This window comes from Cyprinodon tularosa, unplaced genomic scaffold, assembly GCF_016077235.1.
Source record: "Cyprinodon tularosa strain WSP-4 unplaced genomic scaffold, ASM1607723v1 ctg437, whole genome shotgun sequence".
Classification (NCBI taxonomy): Eukaryota; Metazoa; Chordata; class Actinopteri; order Cyprinodontiformes; family Cyprinodontidae; genus Cyprinodon; species Cyprinodon tularosa.
In genome coordinates, this window is record NW_024039160.1 from 258,497 (window position 1) to 275,951 (window position 17,455).

Sequence of the window (17,455 nt, forward strand, 5' to 3'; positions counted from 1 at the left end):
CACGTAGGACAGCGTTGCGTAAACATATCACTAAAATGATTGACAATTAGGAGGACCTCTTATTTTGATGATCCACCCGGGGGGGAAAAAAATCCTCCTATATCTTTAACATTTAAGTTGGCACCAGGTTTCCTAACATAACCCCGATATAACACCAGGATATTAAATAATCACTTCATCTCTCCAAAGGGTTTGTAGATTATGTAAAACTATCTAACATTACACATTAAGAGTGGCTTCTAAATTAACTTGCAGAAAAAGTAAATTATTATTATTTTATTTTAAAGAGAGATCTTAGCAATGATGTTGTTTTAATTAATAGAAATCAATTAGTTTTTGTTAGAGTTGGAGTTTATTTCAGTTATTCTACTTCATATAAAACAGTGGCTAAAATTCTACCACGTTATAGAAGGCCTAATTGATTTTACATATATTTAAGGATATGCAACAGAATGATGAAATTGAGATTAAAAAAAATGTAAGCGCAAGATATGTAATAACTTGTATTTTAAACTGTCAGACAAAGTGAAGTATTAAATAAAGGAAGTCATTGGAGCGATTTAACAAAGCAGAAAGCTGTAGAGAAACAGATGGTGAGACAACGCAGAGAGAAGTGTGAAAAAGAGACATAGAGAAGTACAGAGGGGATATATTTAGAGGGAAAGAGGGAGAGTTTTAGCCTCCCAGTTAGAGGCATGACTCATCTTCTGCCAGCTGACATAAGGATGGATGGAGACAAGGAGGAGGGAGATGGACAGAGGAATATGGAGGGGAGGACAAGTGTTACCAAGGTGGGAGAGAAAGATATGGAGAAACAAGGTGGAAAGAAGCGATGGAGGATGAATGAAACAAGCTGTGTGGTTGTGCATGTAACCACATATGTCCAGAGAAAAACAGAGAAAGATTTAAAGCCTAAAGCTTCTTCAGAGATACTTCCAACTTTGTCTGCATGTCCCACAGGGTGTGTGAGAGAGGATGATTTGAGACATAAATTCCCGTGCAGGCAGCTGCATTTGGCAGATTGTTGCAGAACACGTGTTTATTGTCTTTAGAATGCATTTAAAACGGTGACACTCATGATTTGTGCTTTAATAGCAGAATAGAGGAGTAAGGTCTGTTTTTTTCAGGCCTTTTGTTCCAATAGACACTTATTTAATTTCTCTCCCTGAGGAAGCCTGGATAATTTCTTTGGATCAAATAGTGTGACACCTGGATGAAGATCTACCTAGAATCCTGTCGCAAAGAGAGCATTCATTGCTCATCCGGCAAAATATTTTATTTCAGTGGTGATCAAGTCTAGGTATTCTATGTGAGATTTATCATTGTACGTTTCTATTATAGTGATTTTTTTCTAAGTGCTCAAGAAAAATCTGTCTATATGAAAATGTATCTGAATATTAGCAAGAGTGGGTAATTAGATTCATTATAAACCTGAGCTCCGGATTTATCCATTCTACAGCTCATGTGTATCATTAAACTATCGATAATCTAAGCCAAGTCAATACTTCTTCTGCAAAAACAGCTGCCCCCATAAAAAGGATAGTGGTGTGGATGACACAAAAGCAGCCAGAAGAAAGGCAGAGTTTGAAAAAAAACATATTTTTTTTATAATACCAAACATTTGTGTTTGCAAGGTCCGAAAATGTGAACCCAAAGATGATAAAACGTAATTAATCGAAAACCAAGCCAGGAGCATTTTAACCTAGGAGGGAAGGGAAAATTAACGCTGGACAAACTAAGCGGCATCATCAAGATAAACCAGCAGTGATTAAAGAACCAAAAGGGAATATACGCTGAGGAGAACTGATGAGAGGAAAAAAGAAACAGCTGTGACTAACGAGCAGATTGGAAGCAGCTGAGAGAGTAAGCAAAGGAAAGAACCAGAGAGAAATAAATAAGAACAAAAGGCAAAACGGGAAGTAAACAGAGCAGAAACGAATAAGCTCTGCCCCAACAGAACACAATATAAGAGATTTCAACCAACAGGAGACTCTAGCATGAAATGGTAGGGAGAATTAAGCCAAAGTGGAAGTCGCCATTATAAGTGCTGTCTGAACAGCGCTGGCAGTAAGACAGGAGCTTGGAAGAGGAAGCAGGATACTTCCTATTAATAGTTTGGGTCCTACTGGTAGCCCTGTTTGGACAGGGACCTCCCAATGTTCCTATCGGCTACATAGGAGCTGTATGGTTTCCTATAATGCTTTGAGTGATATAACTTGTAGGCACAGCCCATCTCATGGAGTTTAAAAAAAATAAAAAAATTATTTATTCACATTCACTCAGTGAGTTGTGTGCAACTCCATATGTTTTGGGTTTCATAATGCAGAACTTCAGTAGTTATCTTCAATTGTGTAACTTCTGCTTTTTGTAGTTTTTTACAGAAGGCTGTCGTCCCAATTCTACAAGCGTCGTCAATTTTACTGCATTGTCTGCAGTAATATCCAGATCTAGAAGCATGAGCTTGGATCTGCAGTTTTTCTTGCATTCAGAATTAGTCTTTGAACAATAAGAAAACAGGAAGAGAACATAGTAAAGAAAGGGCTATATGACCAAAATACTACAACAAGCCACTAGTAACACATTAAAGAAAACTGTAAATGCATTAAACTGAACTGTGGTACATTTCTACCAGTTTGGCAGACCTAGAGATGCATTTTTAGCACATTAGTTTTACAAAAACAGCTGAAAACTTGGTTAGAATGGATATAAAGTGTATTTAATCTATGATTTTTAAAACTACATTTTTTGCATAAGAATACTGTAACGAAGCGGTTATCCTTGTGCATCTTCTTCCTTTCGGTAAGCCTAGCCACTTAATTGACTAAATTATTGAAATGGCATTTTTGCTACTTTAGCCTTCAGAAAATGGTTGCATTCTTAGAGTTGAAAGAAATAACACTTGTACAGTTTGAGCAATTTATTCCAATGCACAACCCAGAAATACTCAGGAGATGTAGAGGTCTTTTATACTCATTGACCTTTTCAGAAAAGATCACAAACAGCTACCATTTAAAGAAAATTGATAAAAGTGCTCAATCTGATTACTTCAGCTTTTTATTGTACAATTATCTAAAAAAAACTGATCAGTTATGACTTTACACTATATGTCTCCTCTAACAAAACTTTCACCTTAACTATTGTGGAACCACTCAATTTTAAAGCAACATTCACTTCCCAGAATTAATACTTTGCTTTCTGGCACCATCAGCTCCCTCGGGTCACCAGTTAGCCGTCTGCAGCTGGTTTCCCTGCAGGGGGCAAGTGGGCCACTTCTGCTGCTCCAGTCTGGTATTGGAGGCAATAAAAAGCGAAGCTGGTGTTAATCCAGAGAGTAGCTGCCGACTTTCTCAGACATTGCTCCCTGTTGCAGGCCTATTGCTCATATCCTCCAGGGATGTGCCGTCCTTTCTACTACTTCCACCCCTTTCTGCTGCTATGGATCCTTTACTTTGACACTCCCTCCCTCTCTCACCCTCTGCTTTCTCTCCTCCCATTTCTTCTCCTCCCAACTTTGCCCATGTTGCACCTCTGTGCCCTCACCCCACCCTGCCTCTCTTTAGCCTCAATTCCTCAGCTGAAATAATTTCTGCAGCTCAACTGCTCCTCTTAGTGTCTTAACAGGAACATCGCAGGTAGTGTTCAAAATAAATCCTTTATTGCTAGCTCTTTATGTTCATATTTGATGATTGAATCCATCTTACTTTAAAAAGTTACTAATAAAATTTAGGTTTGTGAATTTTGAGCCTAAAGTAGATAAAAAGGAAGCAGAAATTGTTAAAGAAAGTAGCAGTAGATGGCCATTTATTTTCCTTATTATAATGTAGGATTACTTAAAGTGTATTTTTGGACGTTGTCTCCTTTATAATTTCTCTTCAGTCTAGATATATTTCACAGGGATTTAATGTAATTCAAAAACACCAAGCGGTTCATAACAGGTTCTGAAGGAAAATGGTTTAAAATTTTTCTTTTTACAAATAAAACCTGAAAAGTGTAACCTGCTTTTGTAATCAGTTCCGCTGAGTGATGATGCTGCCACCATGTTTCACTGTGAGGCTAGTTTGGTCCAGGTAGAGAAGGCATGCCAAAACTTGGTTCTCGAAGGCCGCTGTCCTGCAGGTTTCTGAGGTTTCCCTGCTTCAGCACAGCTGATCTCCGTTTATAACTTTTTAACAGGCATTTGCTGAACTGCGATAATCATAATCAGCTGAGCTGAAGCTGAGAAACCTCTAAACCCTGTAGGACAGAGGCCCTAAACGACCGACTTATGCCTGAGGTACATTTAACATGGACCTTCAGGTGTAGGACAAAAAGTGGTGGTGTGTCTTATCTGGCCAGAATGTGTTATTTCATGTGATACTTGTGTCCCACGCAAGACAGGTGTCTCTACAATTCCTTTAAAGTTATCATAAACCACTTGATTGCTTTCCTGATGAATGCACTTTTTGCCTGGCCTGCCAGTTTGGGTCGACAATCATGATTTCGAAAGTTTGAAGTTAATTCAAACTCATCAAATAATGAATAAGCTCAAGAAGATATTAAATGTTTTCAGTAGATTATATTTAGGGTAGAGTGAAGGAGATTGAGTATCGCATGCCATGTATTTGCAATGCTTTTCAGATGATGAAATTTCCTTCCAATCAACAATAATGTTTTGCTCTGAGCTCATATATGATTATTGTAAAATGCGCAAAGATTTGTGGTAAACCAACAGTTTTACATGCACCAATTATCTGCCTGATAATAATTATCCTTTTCACATGTAATTTAAATAATGTCCTTAGCTCTAAATAAAGGAATAAATGCCCTAAAATATCAGATCCAGGTAGTGAACATGTAACTCTAATAAAGCAATCATCCACATTTCAGAGAGCATGGGTCAAATAGATGCTTTTCAAAATGAATGTGTTTTAAATAACAGACTGCTATGAAATTCAACAGTTATTAGTAAATTATAAATTATCAGTAAATCCAAACATTTTCTACAGAATCCTTCTGAGTTATTTCTGAAAGTTTGGAACAAACTCAGGTTATCATTAATCTTTTCCCAGATGGAATTGGTGCCATCATGGAAGCTATTTCCTTTTCCCAAACATTCTGCGACGGGAATGCATCAACACAAGAAAATAAGCTCATCACCAACATTACTCTTAATGTGTTTAAACCTGTTTCAGTGTAACGGAAGACATAGACTGGTGACACCACAATACACTGTTTATTATTTTATGTTTTACTAATGTAATAGGCCTATATAAACCCAAAACAGTGTTAACAAGTTAGTAGAAAAACATTTAGGGCAGACTATTTTTTTGGTTTCCAACAACACAACAAAAGAGGATAAAATATGGCCATTTGTAAAGTGCTGTTTGTTCCTTTCTGAGCAAAACACCCCAGAGGAGCTCATTACCAACGGCGCTTTATGAAGGTTTGATCAGTTTCTCTAGATTTTAGGGGCCTCCCATTCAAGTCCTCCTTTGGCCAATGGAGGTAGCCTTTATAGAGAAGCACTGAGTCGGATGAAAGAGCCGCTCTGCAGGTTCACCACCCACCGACCCGCCTGCAGTTTGTCTTATAGACCCGCTTATGAATTGAAGAGCTCGCTTCAACACACATTCTTTTTTTTTCCTCACCGTCTGTCTGTGAATGTGCAGGGTAATATGTCCCTATTATTAACTGTGTGTGTATGAATGTGTGTGTCTTTTTATTTCAAACTCCAAAGAAGGAAAGGATTAGGAGATTTTTGAGGCACTCGCCCTTTTACTCAAACAAATTATTCACTTCAGCTAATAAAAGGAATCTGACCCACGTGAACTTTCTACAAAGGCTGGGTGAAGTTCAGCAATAAGATTCTACCCCCATGGATGGACGGATGGATGGATGATTGATCTAATTAATCACTGATTATGCTGCATTATTTATTCCATTTGGGATCAATACACTATTTTTGATCAGCGACTGCATTTCAAGCACCTTAGGCCACCCTCTATTATCTTAAGTGCCTGAAAAAATCTTCCTGCACCTTGAACATTTTTTACATGTTGTTGTGCTACAGCCGTTAACTGAAAAGTATTTCTTCTGGATTTTATGCAATCAATCCAATGAAAAGATGTGCATAATTATAAAGTGTGAAATTAACCACTCAACATGGCCCTGCATCAGATTAAAGGGACCTAAATACATATGTGTTCCCAACACTTTTCCGATTGTATTTCTAATTAAAAATACTAAGGTGTTAGTTTTGAACTCATGTATATATTTCCTTTGATGTTAAAACTATATTATGTTAAAGAGAAAATGTGCCTTTATTAAAGCTCTGCAAAATATTACTGTTAAAATTATTATTCTGCACTCCAGTAAATGAGTCATCATGAGTATTCAAGTGTCTGGCATTCATTTGTGTTCTGTGATCTTTGCTCTGAAACGTTTTAGATGTCACCACACTGGGGGAAAAAAACGATCTTGAAATAAGTAAAATTTTCTTAAATCAAGTGTATTTACACTTAAAGGGGAACACCGTTTTTTTTACATTGGCCCCTTGATTTTACGTTATTACATCATGTTCTACTCACCCATATGAGTTTTGAGTCATTTGGAACGGTTCTGAAGATATTCCGTTAGGTTATATCCAAGTAACTTCTTCGTATGGGCAACGAGTTGAAAGCACAAACTGAACTGTTCATAATTTATTCTTTATGGTACGCCAGCATTCATAACATGTAGGCGAATCACTGTCCCCCAGACATCCACGGTTATATTTTTTATATTTATATATTTTAAAAACAAACCGGTGCGTGTATGACGTCATCCGTGCGCGCCGGCTACTGTTCATTCTTCCTGTCCGCTGAACTGCTGCTAGTTTTACTCACATGCCTGGAAGATGTCTAATGCTGCTACCACAGATGATCTCACTCTCGAATTGGAATTGAACGATTCAGATTAGCTAGCCGAACGAATATAAGGGGTACAGCGTATCCGACTGTGGCCCGGGCTGCCTGTCACATCTCCAGTCTGGTGCGGGGATGACATCATACACAGCCTGCTTTGTTTTTAAAAAAAATAACCACAGATGTCTGGGGAACAGTGATTCACCTACATGTTGTGAATGCTGGCGTACCATAAATAATAAATTATAAACAGTTTAGTTTGTGCCTTCAAGTCGTTGCCCAAAGGAAGACGTTATTTGGATATAACAAAACCGAATATCTTCAGAACAGCTCCAACTGACACAAAACTCATATGGGTGAGTAAAACATGATGTATTAACATAAAATCAAGGGCCCAATATAAAAAAAAAATGCTGTTCCCCTTTAATTTGAGCAGGTAAATGAGATGGTTTTCCAATGGAATGAGTATTTTTACTCTTATAATAAGATAATTAGATAAGATGCACTTGAAATAAGACAATGCAATGGTGTGTTCTTATTTTAAGTGTAAATTGTCTTGTTCCATTGGCAAAATGTCTCTTTTACCTCGTCAATCCAAGAACAAATGCACTTATTTTAAGAAAAAATAACCCATCTAGATTTTGATTTTTTCCAGTGCATTAACTATGAAAAGGAGCAAGGAGACATCTGAGTATGCTACCACTGTCTGGAGGAACATTACAATAGCTGCTAATGAGGATAAACTAATATGACAAACATTTTACATTTGTTAATATCTGAAATACATTTTCCCTTTCAATTATTTGTTCTGGAAAATATCCTGATTATTCACATTTTTTCTATGTATGGGGACCAAAATTGGGTAATATGGACTCTGTAGTAGACATTTGATAGATGTGATGCCTAATGTGAGGTGAGGGCTTCTTACCAGTTGTTCATCTGATCTCCTCACGTGGTGACAGGAGGGGGGAGGCGGTTCCGACCTGAAATCTGGGTGCGAAAAAGAGGAGGAGTGTAAACTTAAACAAGAAATAGGAGAGATGGTTTTAAAGCAGCTGCAGCGGGACAAGAATTAGTCACTCCGCTGCTTTAGTCCAGGTTTCGATATCATTGTCAATAAGTATATTTATATTTCATTGTCTAAACGAGACAACAGAAATCTACATGTCACTATGTGGCTTGTTTCATCTGTCCGCGAAGAAGAGAAGCTTTACGCAAAACTGGAATAATCTGTGAACCGTTTTACGCACAATGTTTTGATCTGCGTAAAAGGGAGGAAGGTGGATTTCTGGATGTTTTGTTTTCCTCAGTGTGACTTCAGACTGGAATCCGATTGCTTGACACCCTGGGATACACTTTTATTGAAAATAAGGATAATTTAATGCAGGAGGAGTTTGGTTATAAAAGGAAAACTTTGTTCATATCTAAGTTTGCTGAGCTGGATCCGGACCTGCAGAGTTTCCATTTAGCTCCCCTCTTTGGAAACTAATCAGGACGCGTGGTGAATCCTTTCGCCCATGTCTCAGCAGAGCACTTTGCCCCGCACTGGCTGCTCCGCGGTGCCGCGGCGGGCAATTATGGACAACAGCCCCGTCCTGAGGAGACGAACCGGAGCCGCCCCACATCTGCTCCAGTTGGCGGTCCTCCTCGCCTGCAGCTCCCAGCTTCGGATGGTGGAGGCAAACTCATGGTGGTGAGCGACTGATCTCTGACATATAGTTTGAAAAATGTTTTAAACGCCATTTAACCATTGTTTGTTTTACGCATACATTGCGCATCATCACAACATGTTCCAAATCCATTTGTTTTCCAGATCCATTTGTTTTTGTTCTTTAAGGTTTTTTCCCCCTCTTGGTGTTGGGTGCTGGCTTTGATGGGACAAATGTGAAGGCTCTGTCACAATATTTATCCTGGCTGTCCCCCAAATGGCAAAGCCCGTGCCCTCAACACGCTAAATTATCAACACTTGCTCCTGTCCTGCACAGCATTGGATTGGATGGACGTTTGTGTCTCTGTGATGCAGAACATCACTGACATGCATGAGCTGCTGAATCTGGAAACAATATGAAAGCTTGGTAGTTTGTTTTATTTACTGAGGGGCCAAGAGCTTTTTTTTCTGGGGAGGATCTAAGGAGCCATAAAGATAGAGGCGGTAGAGATGTTCTCCACAGGAGTCTATTTATTTTTGTTTTATAGCCCACTTGTCCCTATAAAACCAGTGTCTGACTTCTGTGCTCTGTTGCACAGATAGATTGACTGGATTCCCTATTTAATCAGATTTAAATGTATCCTCTGCATCTCTCAGGTCTCTAGGTCTGACCCCAATCCAGCGACCTGAGATGTACATCATTGGCGCTCAGCCTCTCTGCAGTCAGCTCTCTGGCCTTTCGCAGGTAAATGTCCCCAGACCATGGGAATCTCCCCACTGGGACCACTCAAAGCGTCGAGCCATTAAGCAGCTAATCTCTGCTAATCTTTGTCGTTGTTTCTGTGTGGCCCTGCAGAGTCAGAGGAAGCTGTGCCAGCTGTACCAAGATCATATGAGCTTCATCGGGGATGGAGCGAGAACAGGAATCAAAGAGTGCCAGTACCAGTTCAGGCAGAGGAGGTGGAACTGCAGCACTGTGGACAACACATCTGTGTTTGGGCGGGTCATGCACATTGGTGAGTTCTCATGTTGTGTGAATGGGAAATTTCAAAGCAACAGACATGTTTGACTGGTGTTTTGAAGAAGTTAAATATAAATGCATTTGTTTCTTTTTAAAAAAAAGCCAAAACATAAATATATATTTTTAAATGCTTAATTTTTCTAGATATCTACTTCGGAGTACCAGAATTTTAAAGTTTCAAAACTGCACCATTTCCCCAATGTTGACACACATTGGGGAAGTGATGTAGTTTTGAAACTTTAAAATTCCCACAATGTATTCCTTTCAAAGAAGATTCAACAGAAAGTAATCTGAACAATTAACAAGCAGTATAACACATAGAGCTTGGCAGAGCTGCCCTTCTCACTTTTAAAGAATATAGCTTATATAATTTTCTTAAATAACCTTCTATAATGCCATGGAACTCCAATAGTGTTGCATGCAGTGAGAATCTTATGCCAACTTCATTCTTTCGATAGAAAGTTGAAGATATCTCAGGGAATGTGTGGGGAAAGGGCCACTTTATGAACAAGCTTGCAATAAATAAAATGAATATTGTTCATAAAGAATCCAGTCATTTCCAATATATTTGTCTTATTTATTAGTGTTGTTTTTTTATTTTTTTATTTAAATGCCATTCCAAAATCTATATTTAGATAAGTCTTTTTTGTGCATTATTTTGTGCACAAATTATTTTACTCAGGAAAATGGTCTTTAAAGGTGAACATTGAAATATTAACTTTTGGATTGTTTTGTATGCCATTGAAACCCTAGACTTCATCAAACCTAACAAGCATTTATTCCAAACTTCTTTTAATCCATCAAATTACAGCGAGTAGTTTTTGTTTGCCTGTTTTTTTTTTCTTTTTTTTTCTTTTATAAAAATGCCGATAGAAAATGTATAAAGAATACATAAAAATGTTATAGCAACAAAACTATTGAGGAAAGGCCACAAATGATAGGATTGAGCACAAATAGACCAAATGTTTACACCTTCCATCATACCAGAGCAATAAAAAAAATAATAATAAATAAATGTCTAGTAGGCCAACAAAGTTGAAATGTAACTTTCATTTCATCGTTTAACTTTGGCGCGAGCGCAGTAATCAGATGATCAGCGCAGCGCGCGCGTAAAGACGCGCGTAATGAAAGAGTTTCTTTAGTAATCAGTAAGTTTCAGTCCTGGATCCGCATCCAGCGCGTCTAAATTCCGAGGTGGCGATGACGGGATGGTCTAATCAACAAGTAGGTGTGAAATCCGCTGCAGGCGCTCAGTCAGTCAGAGCTGCGCCTCTCTCTCCCTCCGGATTGACGGTGGTCTGTCCTCCAGGTTTAGACGGAGGTGTGAGGGCAGCCCATTGTCCCGCGGCTCTTCTTTTGAAATGCGCTGATGAGCTAACATCGAGCCGGCAGATCCGGACCTGCTATTTGAAGTCGACTCTCCACAGTCCCATAAACCTGACGGGGGAAACTGTTTCTTTAAAAGTGCAGCGAATAATAAAAAAAGGCTCACACGCCTCGGTTTGTTTCATGCATACCTGGCTGTCTGGCTGGCTGGTGTTTATTCCAGTCTGCTGTGTTATAAAAGCGCACCGTGGGGCCATAGGTGATCTATAAAAATAGCTCACTACTGACCTGCTTTCAAGTAAACTGGTTAAATAATAATATTAGAATAGAAAATCCTTTTTTCCCCCACAATGGGGAAATTCTGTTGTTTACAGCAGCAAAAAGATTATAGAAAAAAATGTCACACAAATTTGGACCTAAGAAAAATGTTTAAGAATAAGATAATAGTGAAAAGTTGAAAGATAAACAATAAAATACTGCACTGTAAAGTGTTTTAACAATATAAAACTGTGCATCTGGACAATGAATAACCAATATCCGCTATGGACATTTTTACAGTCATTGATATTTGAAAATAGCAGCAGGATCAGAGATATGCAAAATGACAGCAGCATGTTATTTTAATTAACTAATGTAGAAACTGTGCAAAATCAGCATGAATGTAAAAACTTATTGAGGTTGTTGGGATCTGTGATGGTTATAAAGTCTTACAGCTGCTTCGAGGAAGGATCTGTGATGACGCTCCCTAAACACTAAATAGTTACATTAAAAGAGCAGTTAAAGTACTGCCAAATAGATGCTTATTATAGTAGAAGCATAAAGGCGCACCATGATAGGCGACATAAGTTTTGGGGCACCACAAGTACACATAGATCTTTGTTGTATTCCAAACATGTTTTCTGTTGCATAATTAATTGTCTAGTGTGGAGCCCCTCTTTTTTTCAGTGTAAAAATGAGACGATGAAATTACAAATTATAATTGCTTATAAATATGAAGTATAAATATTTCATTGTAAGTTTAATATTGTTACCTTTTACTCAAAGTTGGTTATAAGTAGTGTGTTGTCTGCCGTGACCTTTTTTAAAGACAGCAGAAGATTTTCTCATATCTTTCAGTCCTTATGCACCTTAAATAAAAAAAACGAAAACTACAAAAAAGGCAATAAGGATTCATGATATTTATATTCAAACTGTTTTTCATATATAAATAATTTTAAGATAAATTATAAATAAGTAAAGAATTATTTTTTGCGGGAATGCAATGGCATGAAGGCTGTAACTTTACGATAAAAGCTGGTGGGGACGCCCTAAGGGTGGTGGCTGATGGACCTACACCTAATCAATCCGAACGCTTTCAATAGGGTTTATATTTTGCAAAAATGAGCTCAAACATATGTATATTGAATGCTTCACTATTGTTGAGAACACAAGAGAACCACAATACATTTGTGGTATTTATAGTTATAAACAGATGCCAGCCTATCGTGCATTATTTTATAAAGGGCTCAAAAACATTAATGTATAAAAAATGACAAATACCAGCCGATACCAATGCCAACATCAATATATCCTGCATCCCTAGTATGGACACAGCTTCACTTCCATCAATCCACCCATGCATGGCTTCCCTTTAAGCTGCATCAGTGATTATCAGTGTATGACCGCATCAGTGATTATTCACAAGCAGCAAAATCAAATTTAGAAATTTGTCCCATGTGTCATTGACAGCCAAAGTCTATATATTGAACCTTATATTTCAAAAATTATTTATACACTGGTTTGTATTATTTGGGCTTTAATTCTTGTAGGTTTCTTATACTTTAATTTTCAGTCTGTGTCCTGTGAGTCTGGCTGTCTCTGGGTTGCAGCTATTTCTGAGTCTCGTTGAAATACAAAAGACAAAATTATATGTTGAATTTTATTATAGCGTTGCATATTTTTTCTTGTAAACTTGGAGATGTATTTTATTGTATGTCGCACATCCCAGAAAATCTGTTTCACCCTTAAATCTGCAGCTGTCCCTAATTGTGTCTCTGCTCTGCTAAAAAACAGATTTATGAACCTGTCTACCAATATAATGATGCCTGAGAAAATAATTTTCAGGATCTCTAGAAGCTCTGCAGTCTGATTCTCTGTTCAATAAGAAATCAACAGATATGTGTTAATTTTAATCTGTAACTCTGAGTATGTTCCTGAGAAGCCCAGCTTTTTTAACTCGTATAAATGTACATCTGCTGCCATTTTTAGCTGAAAAGGTCTGTATGTGTAACTAACGGATTTTTCGGTGTCATCTCAAATTTTTTTAACCAACCAGTCTCCTAACTTTTACTTAACATATATCGGAGTAGCTGTCAGTGAAAATTCACTGAGAGCTTTATGTTTAAACGGCTTGCCATACCCGGTTTCTCTTCTCATCCTCGTAGCTACTCTGTACGCAGAAAATTGCGACACCAAATAATATTATGGTCCCAAAGCGACAGATCTGATGAAGTTCACCGAGAGGTGGGAATTGAGAGCAGCGGGAGAGCGAGATGGAAACACGGACTGAAAACGCTCTGAATACAGACGGCTGCACCCAACCCCAGTTACTGTTGGCTAATGTAAATCAGCGGAAAGGGGGAAAAAGCAGAAATTATTGGTGGGGACATGCCCAAACCAGTCCTTCAGAAAGTTACGCCTGTGATTTGGATCTTTATTAAAAATCAAATATTAGTTGTCCTCAGAAGGTACCCTGTTACTGTAGGTAATGGAGTTTATCTGTAAAACTCTCAAATTTGATAGAAAATACAGCACAAATGGCTAACCAGCAGATGGATCAAAAAGAAAGCTGCTGAGCAGCTTATAGCAGAGTTAGAGGTTTAGAAAAATAACCCAAAATACTTATAAAAGGTATACAGTTTTACCTGACAACTTCTGCATATTTCTCCTAATCACGGATGATGAAAGGTGAAGGGTCACACATCACATCATTTTCAAGAAAGTGTAGTTATGTTATTACACCATGATGAAAAGTTGTGTTCATATACCAAGCATTCATCTTGATCAGGGACGTCCTTGTCCAAATCGCTTGATGTTTTCTCTTCATAACTGATTGTTCCTCCTCCTTTTCAGTCATCCGTCTTGTTGATAAATGGCTCATAGAGACATCAATCATTGATGTTGACGTCTAAACAAGTTCCAATGAAAAATTGCCATTTGTTAGCAAATGTTGAACTTAAACTCCCCAAGAAATAGTACTTATTATATTTTAATGACCTTTAGAATTATTATACCAGATAACCGTAGCATGATTTATAGTGTGGAGATGCCAACAATTTTTTTTTTCTGATTATGTGGCAATCGGCAGCCATCTTTTATTTCCTCCTCAGAATTATATTGTAGGTCAGTTAAGTTTCAGGCAGTTGTAAGTTTTACATTTATATTTGGATGTTGTGATGGTTGGAACAAATCTTGATGGTTGCCAACCTTCTCCTGGAGACATAGGTGACCTAATGGTGTCCAAGCTACTATCTGGATCTGCTGGTGATATGGTTCTGTTTAAGCCTTTGCTTAGTGTTGTAATAGCTGGGCTGCCATTAGGGTGTAAGATGGGCCTGTTTACTACAGACAGATTATCTTTTTTGACCCTAGTGGCATCTTCTTTAGCATCCAAAACAAAGAACTATGTGGATTGACAAGGAGATTTATTGCTGGATGTTTTCCCCTCAGCAAATACTGCATCTAGGCTTTCCCATAAGGTGAGTTTGGATGAAAAAGTGTTTTTACCCTTAATTTGAGTAGGTAAAAGAGATGATCTTCTATTGTTATGAGATTTTTTTACCCTTACAATAAGATATATAGATATTATCCATAATAGACATTGTGCATAATGAGAGAAATAAGAGACTCCAGTTTATTCTTATTTTAAATGTAAATTGTCTTGTTTCATTGGCAAAGTTTCTCACTTACCTGCTCAGTTAAAGAAAAATGCACTTAATTTACGAATAATTTACTCAGATTTCAATTTTTTTGCAGTGTCGTCCAGGGTTGAAATGTGTATCTCCTTTTTTCAGTAGCAGGAGAATCAAAGTGCTGTAAACATCTTTTTTATTTGGAAGTGCATCACAAAACTGCAATGCTTTAATGACATTTTCTTTTTTTTAGGATATAGGGTAATAGATCTTGATAGGTATGATTTCAGATGAAACATGTCTAATAACAGGTTAATGGTATACAAGGAAACTAAGGCTTTGAGCTACTGGAGCAGTCAGAACACACAAAAAAACTGTTTAAAAATCAGCAAACATTTTCCTTTTTCTTGAATTATGTATTGGTTACATTATTTTTTTATATCAAAGTATTAATGCTGAGAAGTACTGGCCCAAACTGGAGGAATCTGGAAAAAGATGTAAATTATGAGGCTTGGCAAGAAGCATAATGAATTATATCCATCTTCAGCAGCCATTTGGTCCCATATTGTCCAGTTTGCCTCAAACAATTGGACTTAAATGAAGATTTTTAGGTACAATTTCAACATTACAGATATTATTCAAAAATGCTTAGATCACACCAAGTTTTCTATCAAAAATAATCATTTGTTTATATGTTGGTGCTTTTTTACTTTTAGGACTTGTAAGGTCTCTGAATTATATTCTTCTCAGCATATTGAATAAAAGCACAGGAAAACAAATTAAAGTCTTTTAACTGGTGGACTTCAAATCAATTTACATATTCTCCTCCTAATCTGTTATTTTCTAGGTTTTCTATAACCAAACATCTACTGTTAATTTCAGGGTTACGAGTTTATCAGATGCATTTTTAAAAATGTTGTTTTTGTTGTGCTTTTCAAATTGAGATGAATAAAAGATGCATTAAATAACTGGAAATCACCTCTTGAATAAAATGATCAATATCCAGGCCTGACCAGGTAAACCAAGAAGACAGCTTAAAGAATTTCATTTTTATTTGTACATGTGCACATGTAGAACAAGTTTAATCTGCAGCAATATTAGAGCCTCATTTCCCAGCTATATTCTAGTGTTACCCTGTTGTAAGTGTGGACATATATGCCAGTCATTTTGCACTAGATGATTGAAGAGTATTTGATAAACGTGTTTTGTGAATGCGAATCCCACCCCTCAGCTTTTCCCACATAATCATATTTCCACATATATAGCATCCCCTCAGGATAATGCTGCCACCCCTGTGCCAAATAAATAAAAAATACTGAGCATGTACACTAAATGATAAAATGATTTAACATTAATTTCAATCTGAAAATCTTGTGTTTTTCTTCTCCATAAGGCTCAAGGGAGACAGCATTTACCTACGCCATCAGTGCCGCCGGTGTCGTCAACGCCATCAGCCGGGCATGCCGCGAGGGCGAGCTCTCCACCTGCGGCTGCAGCCGTGCCGCCCGGCCCCGAGAACTGCCACGTGACTGGCTGTGGGGAGGCTGCGGCGACAACGTGCATTACGGCTACAGGTTCGCCAGGGAATTTGTCGATGCCAAGGAACGGGAGAAGAATTACCCACGCGGGTCAAAAGAGAACGCACGAATCCTCATGAACCTGCACAACAACGAAGCTGGGAGGCTGGTATGACCAAACAATAAATACCCTCAGTTTTTGTTCTGCTGTAGGAGCTTCAATGGGGGGAAATGTGGTTTTCCTCTTTTTACCCACATACTATATCTGTATGTCTGTTAGGAATGTGTGTCAAAGTTGATGTGGCCTTCCCAAGCAGTGTTTCTGTGAGTGTGTGTGTGTAGGTTATTTATTGGGAGCCTGCAAATGGTACAACTGCTAACGCCCTTGGAGTTTAGCTGGGTCGCACAGGTCAAGGCACATTCCAGCCTTTTAACACACAGACGCACATGAATGCAGAGATAAACATGGACAGATGCAACAAAGTGGACGTAGACATTATTGAAATATGACAATGAAAGTCCATCTCATGCCATGTTTGCAAGAATCTACATATATTTAAATGAGAAAAAACACTTAACTCAGAAAAGGTTGGCTAGCCTGTTTGGGTGCAGGCTGCTTATCTCCAGCACAGCTTTGTTTAAGCTGTTTACAGGACAGAGATGCTGTTTGTGTATATGCATGAATGCTCTGTTTGATTTGTGTGAGAGACAGTGAGCCCAGGTTTGTGTGTGTCAGAGGTCAAAGGTGAGGGTCTGGAGAGCTTGTGTTTCTGCTGACGGCCCCGTTGGGGCAATAGAAGAAAGTATGAGGAGAAAGATATACTGCCACGGCTTTGTATTAACGCATCCTTTCATATGTGCACCGTCTTTTGAAATAACTTTTCCTCCCTTCTGCTGTTTGATCCTTCGCTCTCATTTTCGTTTGTCCACCGAAATGGAAGAGAAGAGATGAAAAGGTGGGGAGGAAGACTGTTTCTCTCCTCCTCCCAATCCCTCCTTTCTGTCTTTCTTCCAAAGACACGCTGGTTTGTCCTAAGTGGGATTTGTCTTGCTTGGCTGAACAAGGCGAACCACAGAGTTTTTGTGACGGACGCAGGGGTCTGCCACTGTGTGTGTGTGTATGTATATTCTTTTTATTTGTGTGCACAGTGAACAACGTGATCCTTAGTGTT

The 17,455-nt window shown here is 38.2% G+C and overlaps 1 protein-coding gene across 3 annotated transcripts in view; it reads left to right on the top strand.

Moving 5' to 3' along the window:
* wnt5b (wingless-type MMTV integration site family, member 5b) overlaps positions 1–17,455 on the top strand; it is a 63,669-nt gene that overhangs the window by 34,733 nt on the left and 11,481 nt on the right. The window contains exons 2-5 of one of the 3 annotated variants that reach the window (XM_038299840.1): positions 8,411–8,574; positions 9,187–9,274; positions 9,386–9,545; positions 16,160–16,452. In XM_038299840.1, coding sequence (XP_038155768.1) covers positions 8,459–8,574; positions 9,187–9,274; positions 9,386–9,545; positions 16,160–16,452 — 657 coding nt within the window. In that variant the 5' untranslated portion in view covers positions 8,411–8,458. Of the gene's footprint in view, positions 1–7,927; positions 8,575–9,186; positions 9,275–9,385; positions 9,546–16,159; positions 16,453–17,455 lie in introns of those variants that run through there. The other 2 variants (XM_038299839.1, XM_038299838.1) reach the window with 2 other exon arrangements.